At 38.8% G+C, this 13,186-nt stretch overlaps 1 protein-coding gene across 1 annotated transcript in view; it reads right to left on the minus strand.

The window, feature by feature from the left end:
* IFIH1 (interferon induced with helicase C domain 1) overlaps window positions 1-8,770 on the minus strand; it is a gene marked incomplete at both ends in the record, with an annotated part of 49,035 nt that extends 40,265 nt beyond the window's left edge. Inside the window, 2 exons of the mRNA XM_084257328.1 lie at window positions 1,550-1,721; window positions 8,318-8,770. Coding sequence (XP_084113454.1) covers window positions 1,550-1,721; window positions 8,318-8,770 — 625 coding nt within the window. The remainder of the gene's footprint in view (window positions 1-1,549; window positions 1,722-8,317) is intronic.
* Between the last annotated feature and the right edge of the window lie 4,416 nt (window positions 8,771-13,186).

The raw sequence follows: 13,186 nt of genomic DNA on the forward strand, positions 1-13,186 counted from the left end.
CCCATCTTCCAACGTTAGTTAACCTGAATGACCTCCCAACACTCAACTGCCATGTACAGACACATAGGGGAGTTACAGCTTCAACATATGAATTTTCTGGGGATATAATATAGTTCATTGTAGCTCCTAACTACAAGTATAATCACAACTAAATTTGTTCTTGTCATAAGGTCTGCCAGAAAATTTCTAGATTCTCATAATAAGGTATTCTGTTCTACAAACAATACTTACATCTCTGACTACCCTGACTGGATTTTCTGAGGAAAAGTAAAGTCCTACTTCCTTAGTATAAGTTGGGCAGGAGCAACATAATGGATGGCAGAGAGAGGTGGTAGGAGAGTATAAGAATGCTGGTCCCACACAGGGACTGGCATTTCCCCTTCAGCCCTCAAAAGAAGCTTAGAGACCCACATCTGCTCCACTCTCTGCCCTCATATGAATTCATGTATCTGAGTCTATCTCACTATGGTCTAAAGAGGGAGATCCCCAACTGTGAAAGGACCCTACCTGGGACCAGGAAGAGAGAAAAGGGCAATGGATGGTTAAGCATTTTTCTCCCTTTTCACAAGATCTTTCACTCCTTTATAAAGTACTTGACCTTGGCCAGACAGTAACTGTGTGGACCGAGAGAGTTTGGATAAACTAGTCCCAAATCTGTTTGGAAACAGATACTGGAAGACCTAGTCGCAATACAAAGTACAGCATATAGTTGGGTGTATGCGATGGGTGTATGTGATGAGATGGGTTACAATACAGTATTGCATGATATTTATTATATATGCACTTCATGGATTTCTTTTGTTCAAAGAATTATAATTTGATAAATCTCAAATTTCTGAAAAGGCACTGTGTAAAGTAGAATTCAAAACATCTTAGCAAGAAATATTGCCAGGTATGTGGTTCATGTAAGGAACTTGGAGCAGATCTTCTAAACTCTCTCCTAAACAAGTAAGTCACTGCAACAGTAAAATGGGCAGGTGCCACTAATTTGAATGAGGGATAAGATGAGGTCTTTTGAAATTCAAGAGTCAGTCATTTCTAATATAGATACACTGAAGCCAAAATTTCCTAGCGCCTAGAACAGTGTCTGGCACATCACTGGCACTCATTAAATGTTAACCAAATGACTGAATGGATTGCATGAATAGAAGTAAAATAAGCTAAAATGAGTATAATTCATTTAAATCATTTGTTATCAATTTCTTTCAATGAATTTGTCTCTATTCAAAATTAAAATGATCTTGATAAAAATTTCTGGCTATCACCTTGTTTCTTAAATAGGTATGGGTAGAGGAAAGAGTGTTAAGTAGGAGTGAACTGCTAACTAGGACTCAACTAGGAGTCTAGCCCAGTTTGCTGAGTTTTGTGGTCTTTGGCACATTCTTTTCCTCATTTATATAGGAGATAAAATAGGTGCTCTCTCAGACCCCTTTCAGCTTTGAAATGTTCGTTCTAAGTATCTTAGCTTTTGGCATTGTATCTCTAGCCTCATTAAACTCTCAATTACCAAGAACAATGCACACATTCTTGTTAGCGAAATCAGAATTACCTGTACTGCTTTCAGAGCAGTTTGTGCCTGTTAACTCTTCCACAACTTTGTAGTTTTCTGTTTCCCTCAGAACTGTGAGAAAAGTAGAAAACCAGTTTTCTTTCTGCACGATCCTTCTCAGTAGCTCTCTGGCAGCTGATTCATTTCCATGATTATTGTCTTCAGTATTAATCTGTTTAAAGAAAAAAGTAGATTTAAAGAAGATCAAACATCTAGTAAATAAGTTTAAAAAGGAACTAGTCTTTTGAAAAATTGAGCAATTAAGCATATATACATATATATAAACAAAAGTCTGTATTCAAACATTAAAGAAAACAATACAACTTGTAGCAACTCTAGAATCTAGGGAGAAAAAATCTTTGGGTCATGTACCCTTTTAAATACGCACTTTTTTTTTTAGCCACTGAGCTATTTAAGCCTGATGTTTAAGAAATAAATGTTTTACCTCAGTCATTCTGAATAAGGAGTGTCTGTAATCGCTAGCCACATTGTGTCCATTTGTATCAGCCATTTCTTTTCAATTCATATCATATCTGACTCCACATTCTTCTCTATTATTATCATGAAGTAATTTGTTATTGTATATTTATATTCTTACTTCTTTAATATTTGCAATATATATTTGTAGGGTAAAGAAAATATCAGGGTTTTCTGCCCTTCCGCCATCAGGATAGATGATGGATCCTTGTCCTGAATGCACGCCTGATGGCGGGCACCTGGAATAGGGTGTGAGCATAGGTAGATGGGATTCAGCTGAGTTAAGACTGTGCTTTTGAAGGGCGGCGTCACGGGGACGCCAGCAGCAGCAGCAGCAGCAGCAGCAGCAGCAGCAGCAGCAGCAGCAGCAGCAGCAGCAGCAGCAGCAGCAGCAGCAGCAGAAGTCGAAGCAGAAGCCAAGAAGCAGCAGAACAAGCGCTAGAGAGCCCAGATAGAGTGAGGACTTGCTGGGGGCTGGGAGGCTAGCAGGCCTCCCAGCCCCCCCCCCAGCCAGCGCCCCTGCCTGCCATATGCCTGGTGAACCCCAAATAAAAAACCTGCAAAACTACTGAGGACTCTGACTCCTCCTTTACCCGGTCTGCATGGGATCAGAAAACCTGCACTGTGCCCGTTCCTGCCCTTACAATATTGCTATAATATTTTTCTCATCTTTGTGTTTCGCTAACATCATGAGATATTTATTTTGATACCTATTCCTGTTTTAAAGTTTGGGGCAGAATTATTTCTAAACCTCTTCATCACAATCTTTAGCTTTAATTTTATTGCCCTTTAGATTAATCCAGAAAATTCCATTAAATGTGGATCACAATAATAGTGATTACTGTCAAAGTGACTTTCCCCAGTTTTTAATACAGCACCAAACATTTGAAGAAAAGATGAATGCAAGCCATATTTGGCCCAGAAAGCAATTAGATGGGACAGTTATCTCTCTGGGCCTCAGTTTCTATACATGTAAAATGAGGCAACTGAAACACAATTTCAAGGTTTCTCCATTCTAGTGCGAGGTCAGAGTCAACTGGGGAGCTTTGATATCTTGGATCTCCCCAAAAGATTCTGATTCATCTTGCTTAGGAAACCAGAAAGATTTTTAAAGTATTTCAGGGTTCTACTCAGCAGTTCAGATGAGAAATTCTGACTTAGTTACTGGGGTCTCCTTGGTGACACAGGGTTTAAAGTCTCACAGCTTTAAAGCTATATCCAGCCACGGCAGCCTGAGTTCGATCCCCGGCCAGGGAGCTAACCCACATGGCACAGCAGGCCTCTCCTGTCTTGCCTGCTGCTCCTCTCAGCAGTGTATTTCATTGGATCTACCTGTGCTGCTCCCCTTTCTCTCTCTGGTGAATCCTCTCATCCCCACATCTCTGGCCTACACCCCAGTTCTTGTATGCATAAATAAATTAAAATAAATCTTACCAAAAAAAAGAAATTCTGACTTAGTTACTTTTCAACGTCCACTCATCCTCAAAATGGACAATATGTGTAATTTGGATTGCTTAGCTAGAGTAGGTATTTCTTACAAAATGTATATAGTTTTGTAAGTATATCCCGTAACATTTTAATATCAAGAATGTATTTGCATTTTTTTGAGACAATATCTGGCACAAACTCACTACTATAAGTGAAGTTATTCTTTCTGTTATTTTTATGGATGGGGAAAGCAGTAACCTTTACAAATATTTTGCCAAGTGAACACTATTTAGCATGAAAGTGTGCAGCCTGAATTTCTACCTGAAGGATATTTTAATTCTATTAGCTAAAAGTTAGTAATATTATCAAGTCTTTGAAAATCCCTGAAGAAGATACCAATATTAACCCATTTTACAGATCAGAAATCCAAACACAAAAGGCCCCATCATCGTTCAAAGACCAATAAATGGCAGAGGCAGAATCTGATCCCAGACAATATGGCTTCAGAGGCCTTCCTAAACAATAATATAAGTAATTATCTCCAATTTTAATTTCATTTTCTGGCAAGAAGTGGTTAAAATCACTACTTAAACCTTCCCAGCCTGAATGCTAGAAATACATCAATTTCTTTTGAAGCGACCTACATAATTTTTTTTTTTGTAACTTGTCTCCTAAAACCTAGTAAGATATTATATCTTAGTAGATACATAAACTCAATTAGTGAAGTTCTTGCAAGGTGATTATTTAGACTAAAGACTGCAATAGGGCATCATAATGATTCTCATTCATGTTCTTCTCCCATTTAACATTTTCTTTGAATCTGAAGTGAAATATGTCCATGGACACACTGTTAATAATTTATGGAATAAAAGTAAATATGAATTTGTGAGTAATATAATTCAGTGCTTTAATATCTTAAATTATTTTATGCAAGTTTTTCTTTCCAACAGAACTCAGTGAAGAAAGCAATGACATTTCCATCAAGGACTGGTTTGCCAACACAATTGTATAATTTGATAAAAATGTTTTCTTCCCCTCATCATAACTTTAGATATAATGGTGGATAGTGAATACAGCAGAGCTCGGCTCTCAGTACAGTAGTTTAGAGTAGTTTTCACCATGGGGGTAGTAGTAAGATCCTCAGTGGATGCCTAAAACCTCATATAGTAGCAAAGCCCACCTATGCCAATAAAGTTTAATTTATAAATTAGGCACAGTAAGAGATTATAGGTGACTAATAAAATAGAACAACTATAGCAATATATTGTAATAAAAGTTATGAGAATGTGGTCTCTCTTCCTCTCTGTCTGGAGGACTAATAAACCAATAAATCAGGAAGTTATGTTAAAATAAAGAATTTTAAAGAACTAGTTTCCTCAGAAAATTTAATATTCTTGATGAGTATGTTTTGACAAATTGACATAACTAATTTCTTATCAGTGCTTTCTCTTACTACTAAAATTCTTATCCATCCCTAAATTACCTAAAAATATAATGAGCTAGAGGATACAGGGAAACTTGAACTAGAGGTGCTCAACCTTATGTAGGGAAAACTGGACTCAGTTTCTAACTGGTATCTCTGATTCTTTTATGTAAATGAAAGGTGTATAGGAATTTCTAAGACTACAGATGTTTAAAGCTTTGAACTGGCCAGGGCTGAATCAGATACATCTCTTCAGCTGTTCAGATTGGTATTAAAACACAATAAAAATGTCTATATTATTACTTTTAAAGGACATGGATATACCAATATGTCACTAAGCATCCTGAAACAGGAGGAGGTCAGAGCAGGGTACTATTAGGGATCCTTCTACTACAATGATCTATAAGGCAACTCATATGTATTGCTGAGTCTTTAATGTTTACTTTATGCCTCACACACAATAGATATGTTTAACTATTTGTTGGAAGAGAAAAAGTTGATTAACTCTGCAACATTAGTTCCATGAAAGCAATGGCAGTATCTGCAATATTCTCCACTCTTCATTACCAACACAGAGTTTGGTACAAAGGTGCCACTGTATAACAACAAATGAATGAATAACTCAATCAAGTAAGTTTCTTTGGGTAGTTCCTGGACACAAAACTATCTGGGATTATTTTCAGAAACTCTGATTGATATATGAAGGCAGGGTTTGGGATATAGAAACTGCAATCCTAAAGTAAAACAACAGCACAAATAGAAAATATCTGCGGAAAACAGAAAAAGAATAAAAAGATCATTTTAGAAGTCCTGGTTACTTAGTAAACACTAATTTAAACTGAAAGGCAATCCATTATATCATCGGTTCTCATCTCTTGTTCCAGAAAATGTTTTCAAAATAAATTCAATCAATCTACCAATATATATAAAGGACCAGCCCTCTCTCTAGTCTTGGCTAGTTTATGGAAGGTTAAAGTTGAAAGGCATAGTTTCTCCTTAAAATCACAGTTAAATCCAAGAACATTAACATAGATCTCAATAGATCTCAATGGAATATTTACCTAAATCCCTGAAACTTTAAATTCATAAGAAAATGAAACCAAATGAAAGATAACAAAAGTTATCATCATATCAAAATGATTATTATTTATAAAGTTTTCATAAACTCTTTATCTCAAACATGTTAATTAAAATACTGTAATTGAGAGGAGAAATTATTATGCCCACTTTCATGGGTAAACTTAAGATAAAGTAACTTAAATATCTTGGTCCCAAATTATTTAACATATATAATGCATATATAGTAAGAAATATAGATCTCAAATCCAGGCCTTCCCATTCTAAATTCTCACTACATTGTGTTGTTATAAGACAAACATCCATCTAGATTCCCACATCAATACAGATTCTTCTATAACAAATCTAGAGCTTCCTTCTTATCATCCACCCTAGCTTATTTTTGAGACTAATGATATATGTAAACTGATGTACAAAAAATATTGCAGAAATCACAGACACTTGATACTTTCCTAGACAGTCTCAAATATATGGCTCCTCTATCTTTGGATCCTCCTTGGAAATATGAATCTGAGGGAGAGTTTGGGTTGCTTTGGCCTTAACTGCTACCAGTACACAAATGTCCGTTTACTCTATATCTTCTGTGTGTCAAATCCCTTGCATCCTATACTGTTAACTGCCTCCAAGCTTGCCAGAATCAAGAACTTGGATAAAATCTAACTGGCGGAAATTCAATCCAGGCAAGACAAAAGTGATGCTGATAGGCAGAAGTATTTAGAGTAAATAAGGAGAAGTGCTGTTTCGCTGGCAATCGGGACATCATACCCACCAAACATAAACAGCTTTGTGGTGTTACTGGACTCTGTTGCTTCTGGACTTCCTAACAGCTACTGTGGCTGGAAATGCCATCTTCCATCTCCAGCTGGCTTGAAGGCTGCATACTGTCTTCCAAATTAAGATTCTGCCACAGTGATGTACACATTTGTCATATCCAGCTGGACTACTATAATGCGTTCTAGCAGGTTCTCAATACACAAAACTACATAAACGTTACAGACAACAGTGTAAAGTAATTTACTTGTTGGGAAAACCAGTCATCAAAATGAATTGCATGCTTGGGTCTTTGGACAGGCCTTATGGCTGCCAAATCTATAGCCAGGAACATTAACTTTAGTCACTAAAAACCAAGTCACATCACAGGCTGATGTGAGACCAATGCCCAGAAATGCATAATGAGGGCACAAACAATTGGTGAATCTAAAAGAAAGACAGAAAGAAGCAAAATGTCAAGATCACAGCATGTTAGACAAAGTCTTTGGCTTTTAGCGATGGATGTATTTGTCTACATACCTTTAAAGATTAGATTTTTGACTTACAACCTTGAATAAATCATATTCAAATAGGTTAGCATTTTTTATATATCACAGTATATCTTCAATCATTGAAAAACAAGGAACAATAAAACATTACATTAAAATGTGAAGTCCCCTATAAAATTTACTGTCGAAATGCTATCTTAAAAAAATACTAATATGAAAAACTGCAACTGGTGACATATTTCCTCCATGACTTATGCCTAACTTTTTTCTCCTAGAGGATATCAAAATGTTTAGAAATGGGAAAAGAGGGGTGTGTGTGTGTGTGTGTGTGTGTGTGTGTGTGTATTCCCCATCTGGATTAAGATTAAATGGCATAATGTTTAATAGAGGCGGCCAGATAATAAATATTTTTAGGTTTTGTGGGCTATCCTGGCTCTGTTCAACTGTTCTTAAAACAGACAAGCAGTCATACTATGTAAATGAATGAGCATGGCTATGTTCCAATTAAACTTTCTTTATAAAGACTGAAAATTTAAAAATCTTAAAGCCATTCTTAATCCATGGATCTGCAAAACCAGTAGCAAACTGGAATTAGCCCCATGGGTCATGGTTTGCTTTTCTCTGGTGTAAAGAAATATATTAAAAAAGAAATAAAATTCCACACTATCAGGACCTGAGTCCCTACCTCTGCTGTGGTCTTGCTAGGAGATCCTGGGCAAGTTATTTATCTAGCTTTAGGTTCCCTATCCATAAAACAGAGTTAACATTGAACACCTCAGTAGATTATTGCGGGTATGAGCTATGATCATAGATATTGTAAATGATAATAAATATACACAGTAAGTGTTCAATAAACCTTACCTATTACTATACGTTATAATTGTGGCATTAACACCTGTTTAACTTATTTAGTGAAAAGATTACAAAAACAACTCTTCCGAGTTTAAATTTTCAAAATTATCACATGCCTAGTAGTCTCTTCGAAAAAAGAAAAAACCAGATTTACTCAAAGATGGCCAAGAAAATTTGGAACGAGGTAAAGAGTTAACAAACCGGAGTTGCAAAACCTGTCCAATGCTCAGCTCCATCAGAACTGACACCTACCCGATTTCTGTCTTCATCTGTCAGCAGATCCGACGCCACGCACTTATCCAGGACGTCGCTGACCTCAAGTTTTTTCACCACAGTAGGCTGAAGGAGGTTCAGCAGTTCGAAACACTCATCATGAGCTTTCTCAAAGGATGGTGAGGGCAAGTCTGTGAGGTCAGGGTTCGCATAGCGCGCGGCCAGCGTGCTGCCAGATTGCCGGAGAGCTTCGACAAATACCCTTGTCCAGCCTGGGGGCCAGTCCCCTTTTTCCAAGGTTGTCAGAAGCAGTTCAACTCCCTCGGTGTTCCCACTGATCTTGGCCTTGCTCTGAATCCGGTCCTTGACTTCAAAAGGCAAAAAGTTCAGGTAGTCCAGGGTGGACTCCAGCTTGATGTTCCTCTTCAATCGGGTCCTGAAGCATGAGAGAAGGTAGCAGAAATGCGCGTCTGTGGAACACTCACTCGACATCTTTCTTTCTCAGAGAAGGGGGTGGATTCTGCAAAGTAGACAACCGAGGGCTGTTCTCCGCTCAACAGGTGAGAGTGAGAGGCTGCCGGCTTTCGTCGCGGTTAAAGTGCCAGGGGCTCGGAAGAAGCGCGAGGCTGCGCGCAGGATCCTTAGGCTGGCTCGCGGGGGCGCGCCCTCACCTGGGCAGGTGGGCCGGCGAGCAGGAGGGTGAGGGGCGCAGGCCGGGAAAGCGCCCCCACGGGGCTTTGAGTCTTGGGCGCCTGACCGGAGATCCGGGCGCCGCCGCAGCTGCACCCCGGGTGGAACTTTGAGTTCAGCTTTCCGCCAGCCAGTTTTTATAGTCGGCCAGCCTTAGTTTCAGTTTCGTTTCTCTTCTCAGAAACTTTGTAAATAATCAGCTGAGGGGAGTGTCTGGTGGGGAGGAGTCAACAAGTCACCCTTTGTCAGTTTTCATAAGAGTTCTTTGATCAAGGGCACTGCAGGAAACAGAAAAGAAAAGTGAATTCTCTCTCTGACCGAGTAAGACTGCCTTGCTCCAGCAATGCTCCTTCAGTGAGCATTTTGGCTTCCTTAGAGGGTTCTGCCCTCTTTCCTCCTGAGAAGTTAAGAATGAAACTTCCTTTGGAACTTTGGAAACTTCCTTTGGAAGTTTCATACTGGTCTATGGAAGTATATTAAATAAGAAATAAAACTTAATAACACGTAAATAAGAAATGAAACTTCCTTTGGAACTTTGGAAACTTCTTTTGGAAGGTTTCATTCTTAACTTCCCAGGAGGAAAGTCCCCAGTCATGCGATTTCAGGCCCTCCACATTTTGCTGACAAAGGGATGGTGCAAGAAGACTGTGGGAAAGGAGTGATTTTCGAGGGAGAACCCTCTAAGGAAGCCAAAATGCTCACAGAAGGAGTATTGCTGGAGCAATGCAGTCTTACTCGGTGAGAGAGAGAATCCACTTTGATGGCGCTGGAAGGGATCTTGCTCAGCGAAATAAGCCAGAAAGAAAAAGAAAAATACCGGATGGTCTCACTCATAGCAGGAACTTAGAAAGCCTAAATAAGGGACCAGGAAAAAGACTAATTGCAATAAAGTAAAAATCAAAACCAACAAGCAACCAGAGACACACTAGAGTGGGGGTTTGGGGGAGGAGAAGAGGGATTGGGGTCAGAATAAGGGGGGGGGTGGAATTGTATGGGGAATAGAACCAAAATGAAAATGCATACATTATGCAAAAATGAAAATGATGTAAGAATTATATAAAATAATTTATTAAAAAAATAAAATTAGGCCTCCCCGGTGGCGCAGCGGTTGAGCGCTGGGTTGCGAAGCTGTCCAGCAGCCTCTGTAGCGCCGGTTCGATCCCCGGCTGCTCCCCGGCCACCGCAGGAGGGTCCCACATGGCGCGCAGACCTCTCCTGGCGCCCGCTGCTCCCCTCAGCAGTGTACTTCGGTCCTTCTGCCTGCTCTGCTCCCCGCTCTGGCTCTGGTGAATTCTCTCACCCTCCCGCGCTTCTGACTGTACCCAGTGCTTGTATAAATAATAAATAAATAAATAAATCTTTAAATAAATTAAAAAAATTAAATTAAATTAAAAAAAGAAGAAAAAAAAAAAAAAAAGAATGAAACGTCCTGACCCTGACGACCGTAACGCCAATAGGGAGTTAGTTACTCAGGTTACTGAATGCAGACAGGCTCTGGTCTTAACAGAGGGGGAGAGACCCAGAGTGGGGTAGGGAATGGGGGAAGGGGAGATTGCAGGGGACACGTGGAGTGATGGAGCTAACCTCTTAGCTCTTTCCAGATATGTGATCTCAGATGCCATTTGGAGGGTCCAGGGAAAACTGGCATCTTTTTAAACTGTTTAAGAGAAATACAAAGTCTCTATTTACACTGGCATACATCTCCATCTGAACACTTTATAGCACATCCTTTACCCCGGATGAAGTGACCTCTGTGCCTTTTCCCGTGGTTCCTCAAGAATGAATTTGTTCCTTTAGGAATTTGTGGATGAGTATGAAAAAGAGTGAGTAATAATAAACAGTAACTGGCTTTATGCACAGTTTGTAGTATTTATTTGGCTTTGACCAGGACGTAGTGACAGAGGCAGAGGGACATTCACCACCAGTTCAGCTTAGGCGGAAGCCAAGAATAAAGGTTTCCTCTCTCCCAGTATGTAAGATCGCCATATCTTTTATTTATTTATTTATTTTAAAGATTTGTTTACTTTTATATAAGAGCTGGGGTACAGGCTAGAGTCGCAGGAGCGTGAGAGGATTCACCAGAGACAGAGTAGGGAGCAGGACAGGCAGATGACAGAAATACACTGCTGAGGGGAGCAGCGGGTGAGACAGGAGAGGTCTGGCACGCCATGTGGGAATCTCCCTGGCTGGCCGGGGATCGAACCCGAGCTGCAGAGGCTGGCTGCGTACAGCTTCACAGCGCTGCGCTCTACCCGCTGCGCTACCAGGGAGACCCTCGCTATATCTTTTAATACATAACTTTCCTTTAATAAAACAACACAAAATCCCCACAACTTATTTTTGATATAATTGCCATTCTTTTCTTGGATTCAATACAGCAAGTTTTGGCTGAAGCCGCTAGGAACTTAATTAGTAACTAATGTACCAACTTGTAGTAAACATCAACATTTGTCTATGTCATAAGGGAAAAAAGACACCCACACTGAAAAATGGCAGCTTCATTTCAGTACAAAAGTCACATAAATATGAATCCTTTAGGTTGCTACTAGCTGAAGCATTTTGTAGCCTGGGTGACCTTGGGTGGTAATACATATGTATCATAATGAGAACCTTATGATCCAGAATTATATGGAAGATAGAAGGGTCATTTAGGTTATCAATAAGATATATTTAGGAATAGTCATCCATTAGCAAAGCACATTCAATGACGTTTGGATGGTCCAGAAAGACCTGGCATAGTTTTGAATGGTTTAAGAGAACACAGTCTCAAGTATTTACTGCTCCCAAACAACATTTCCAACTGAACGCTTTAGAGCAAATTGTCTTATTTTCTAATTTTATTACAAGTAGCCATGCCTTTTTCTTCCCCAAGGGGTTGTAAGCTTCTTGAAGAAAGGATATGTTTATACACTAACCAGTACAACACTACAAATAATAGGCCCTTTCTTTGCCTTAACTTCACAGCTGGTATAATGTCAAACACACAGTGAAAGTCCATTGCAAATTTTTTATTATTAAATATTGAAGCAATATGGAATCTTGGCCTATTTACACTATTCTTTTTCTATTTCCTCATGAAACATCACTATATCTTTTTTTAATTTTGGGAGCTGGTCTTGTAGCTAGGTAGAAGATAATCAGATTAGTGTTTCCTGTAGAAATATTCAAATTGTAAATTTTAGTTATTGGGTTTATAAAGACATCTTTTAGGTCTAGTACAAGAAAGTCTCTCCCTTTCACCCCCTCAAGTGCCAGCAGATTTCATTCAATGTATTAAAGCAAAACCAACAAACCAAACAACACTTTGTCCTCTGTTTCCCATACTGGAAACAAGAAGAGATTGCTGATTAATCATGAGGAAATAATGTGCATTTTCTTAGCACCAAAGAATTGCTGTCCTGATGAGAGAGGGTTAAAAGCAGAAATTTAAATGTTTGATATTTGGATTATTTCATTCATTCAATGAATCATTTAAAAAAATATTTGATAAGTAACTGCTATATGACCAATGCTATTCTAGTTGCAGTTAATAAAATGGAGCCAACATTTCCTACTTTCATGGCAGAGAGAAGATGCAATGTGCCAGGTTAGGATGAATGTGGACCATGATAAGATTAGATGTAGATAATAATGCTCATATAGTTTCACTAGTGGATTTTCTTCTAGACACACTCTCCAGCCCTTATCATTGGCATCACATAAGACCCATCAATAACAGGTCATCTCTAATATCAGCTATGATTCACTTTGCTGGACAAAAAGTGAGTGCTGAGGACTGAGCATAGGTAAGAGTGCCTGAGGGAAAATATAAGGAACGAGTTTTATAGAAATCTTGGAAGGACACTGGAGGAAGGAGGCTGAGAAAACAAAGACCAAGCCACAGTCTCTCACAATATATCCTTTTTCTTTATCCATAATTTTGCATGTTGACCTTGTTTATTTTTTGCATTTGTTTGAGTAAATATTTCTTCTGTCAAGTTTCATCTAATAACTTTCATTTTTAATCTTCCTACTTTCTTCTAAATGTAAGTTTCTGTTTTCTCTCTTCTTTGAATAAGCAATCTGCTCATCTGTATCTTTTCCTTTTTTCTAGACCAATATTTTCATTTCAAAACCAAAAGAAATCTCTGAGTCTCCATCAGTTTTAAAATTCTCCTTTTAGCCTTTGTTCTACAAGTAGTAATTCAGGAAGCTGTTGTCCAACTTTTTTCATTTGCA

Source organism: Talpa europaea (assembly GCF_964194135.1).
Source record: "Talpa europaea genome assembly, chromosome: 1".
NCBI lineage: Eukaryota > Metazoa > Chordata > Mammalia > Eulipotyphla > Talpidae > Talpa > Talpa europaea.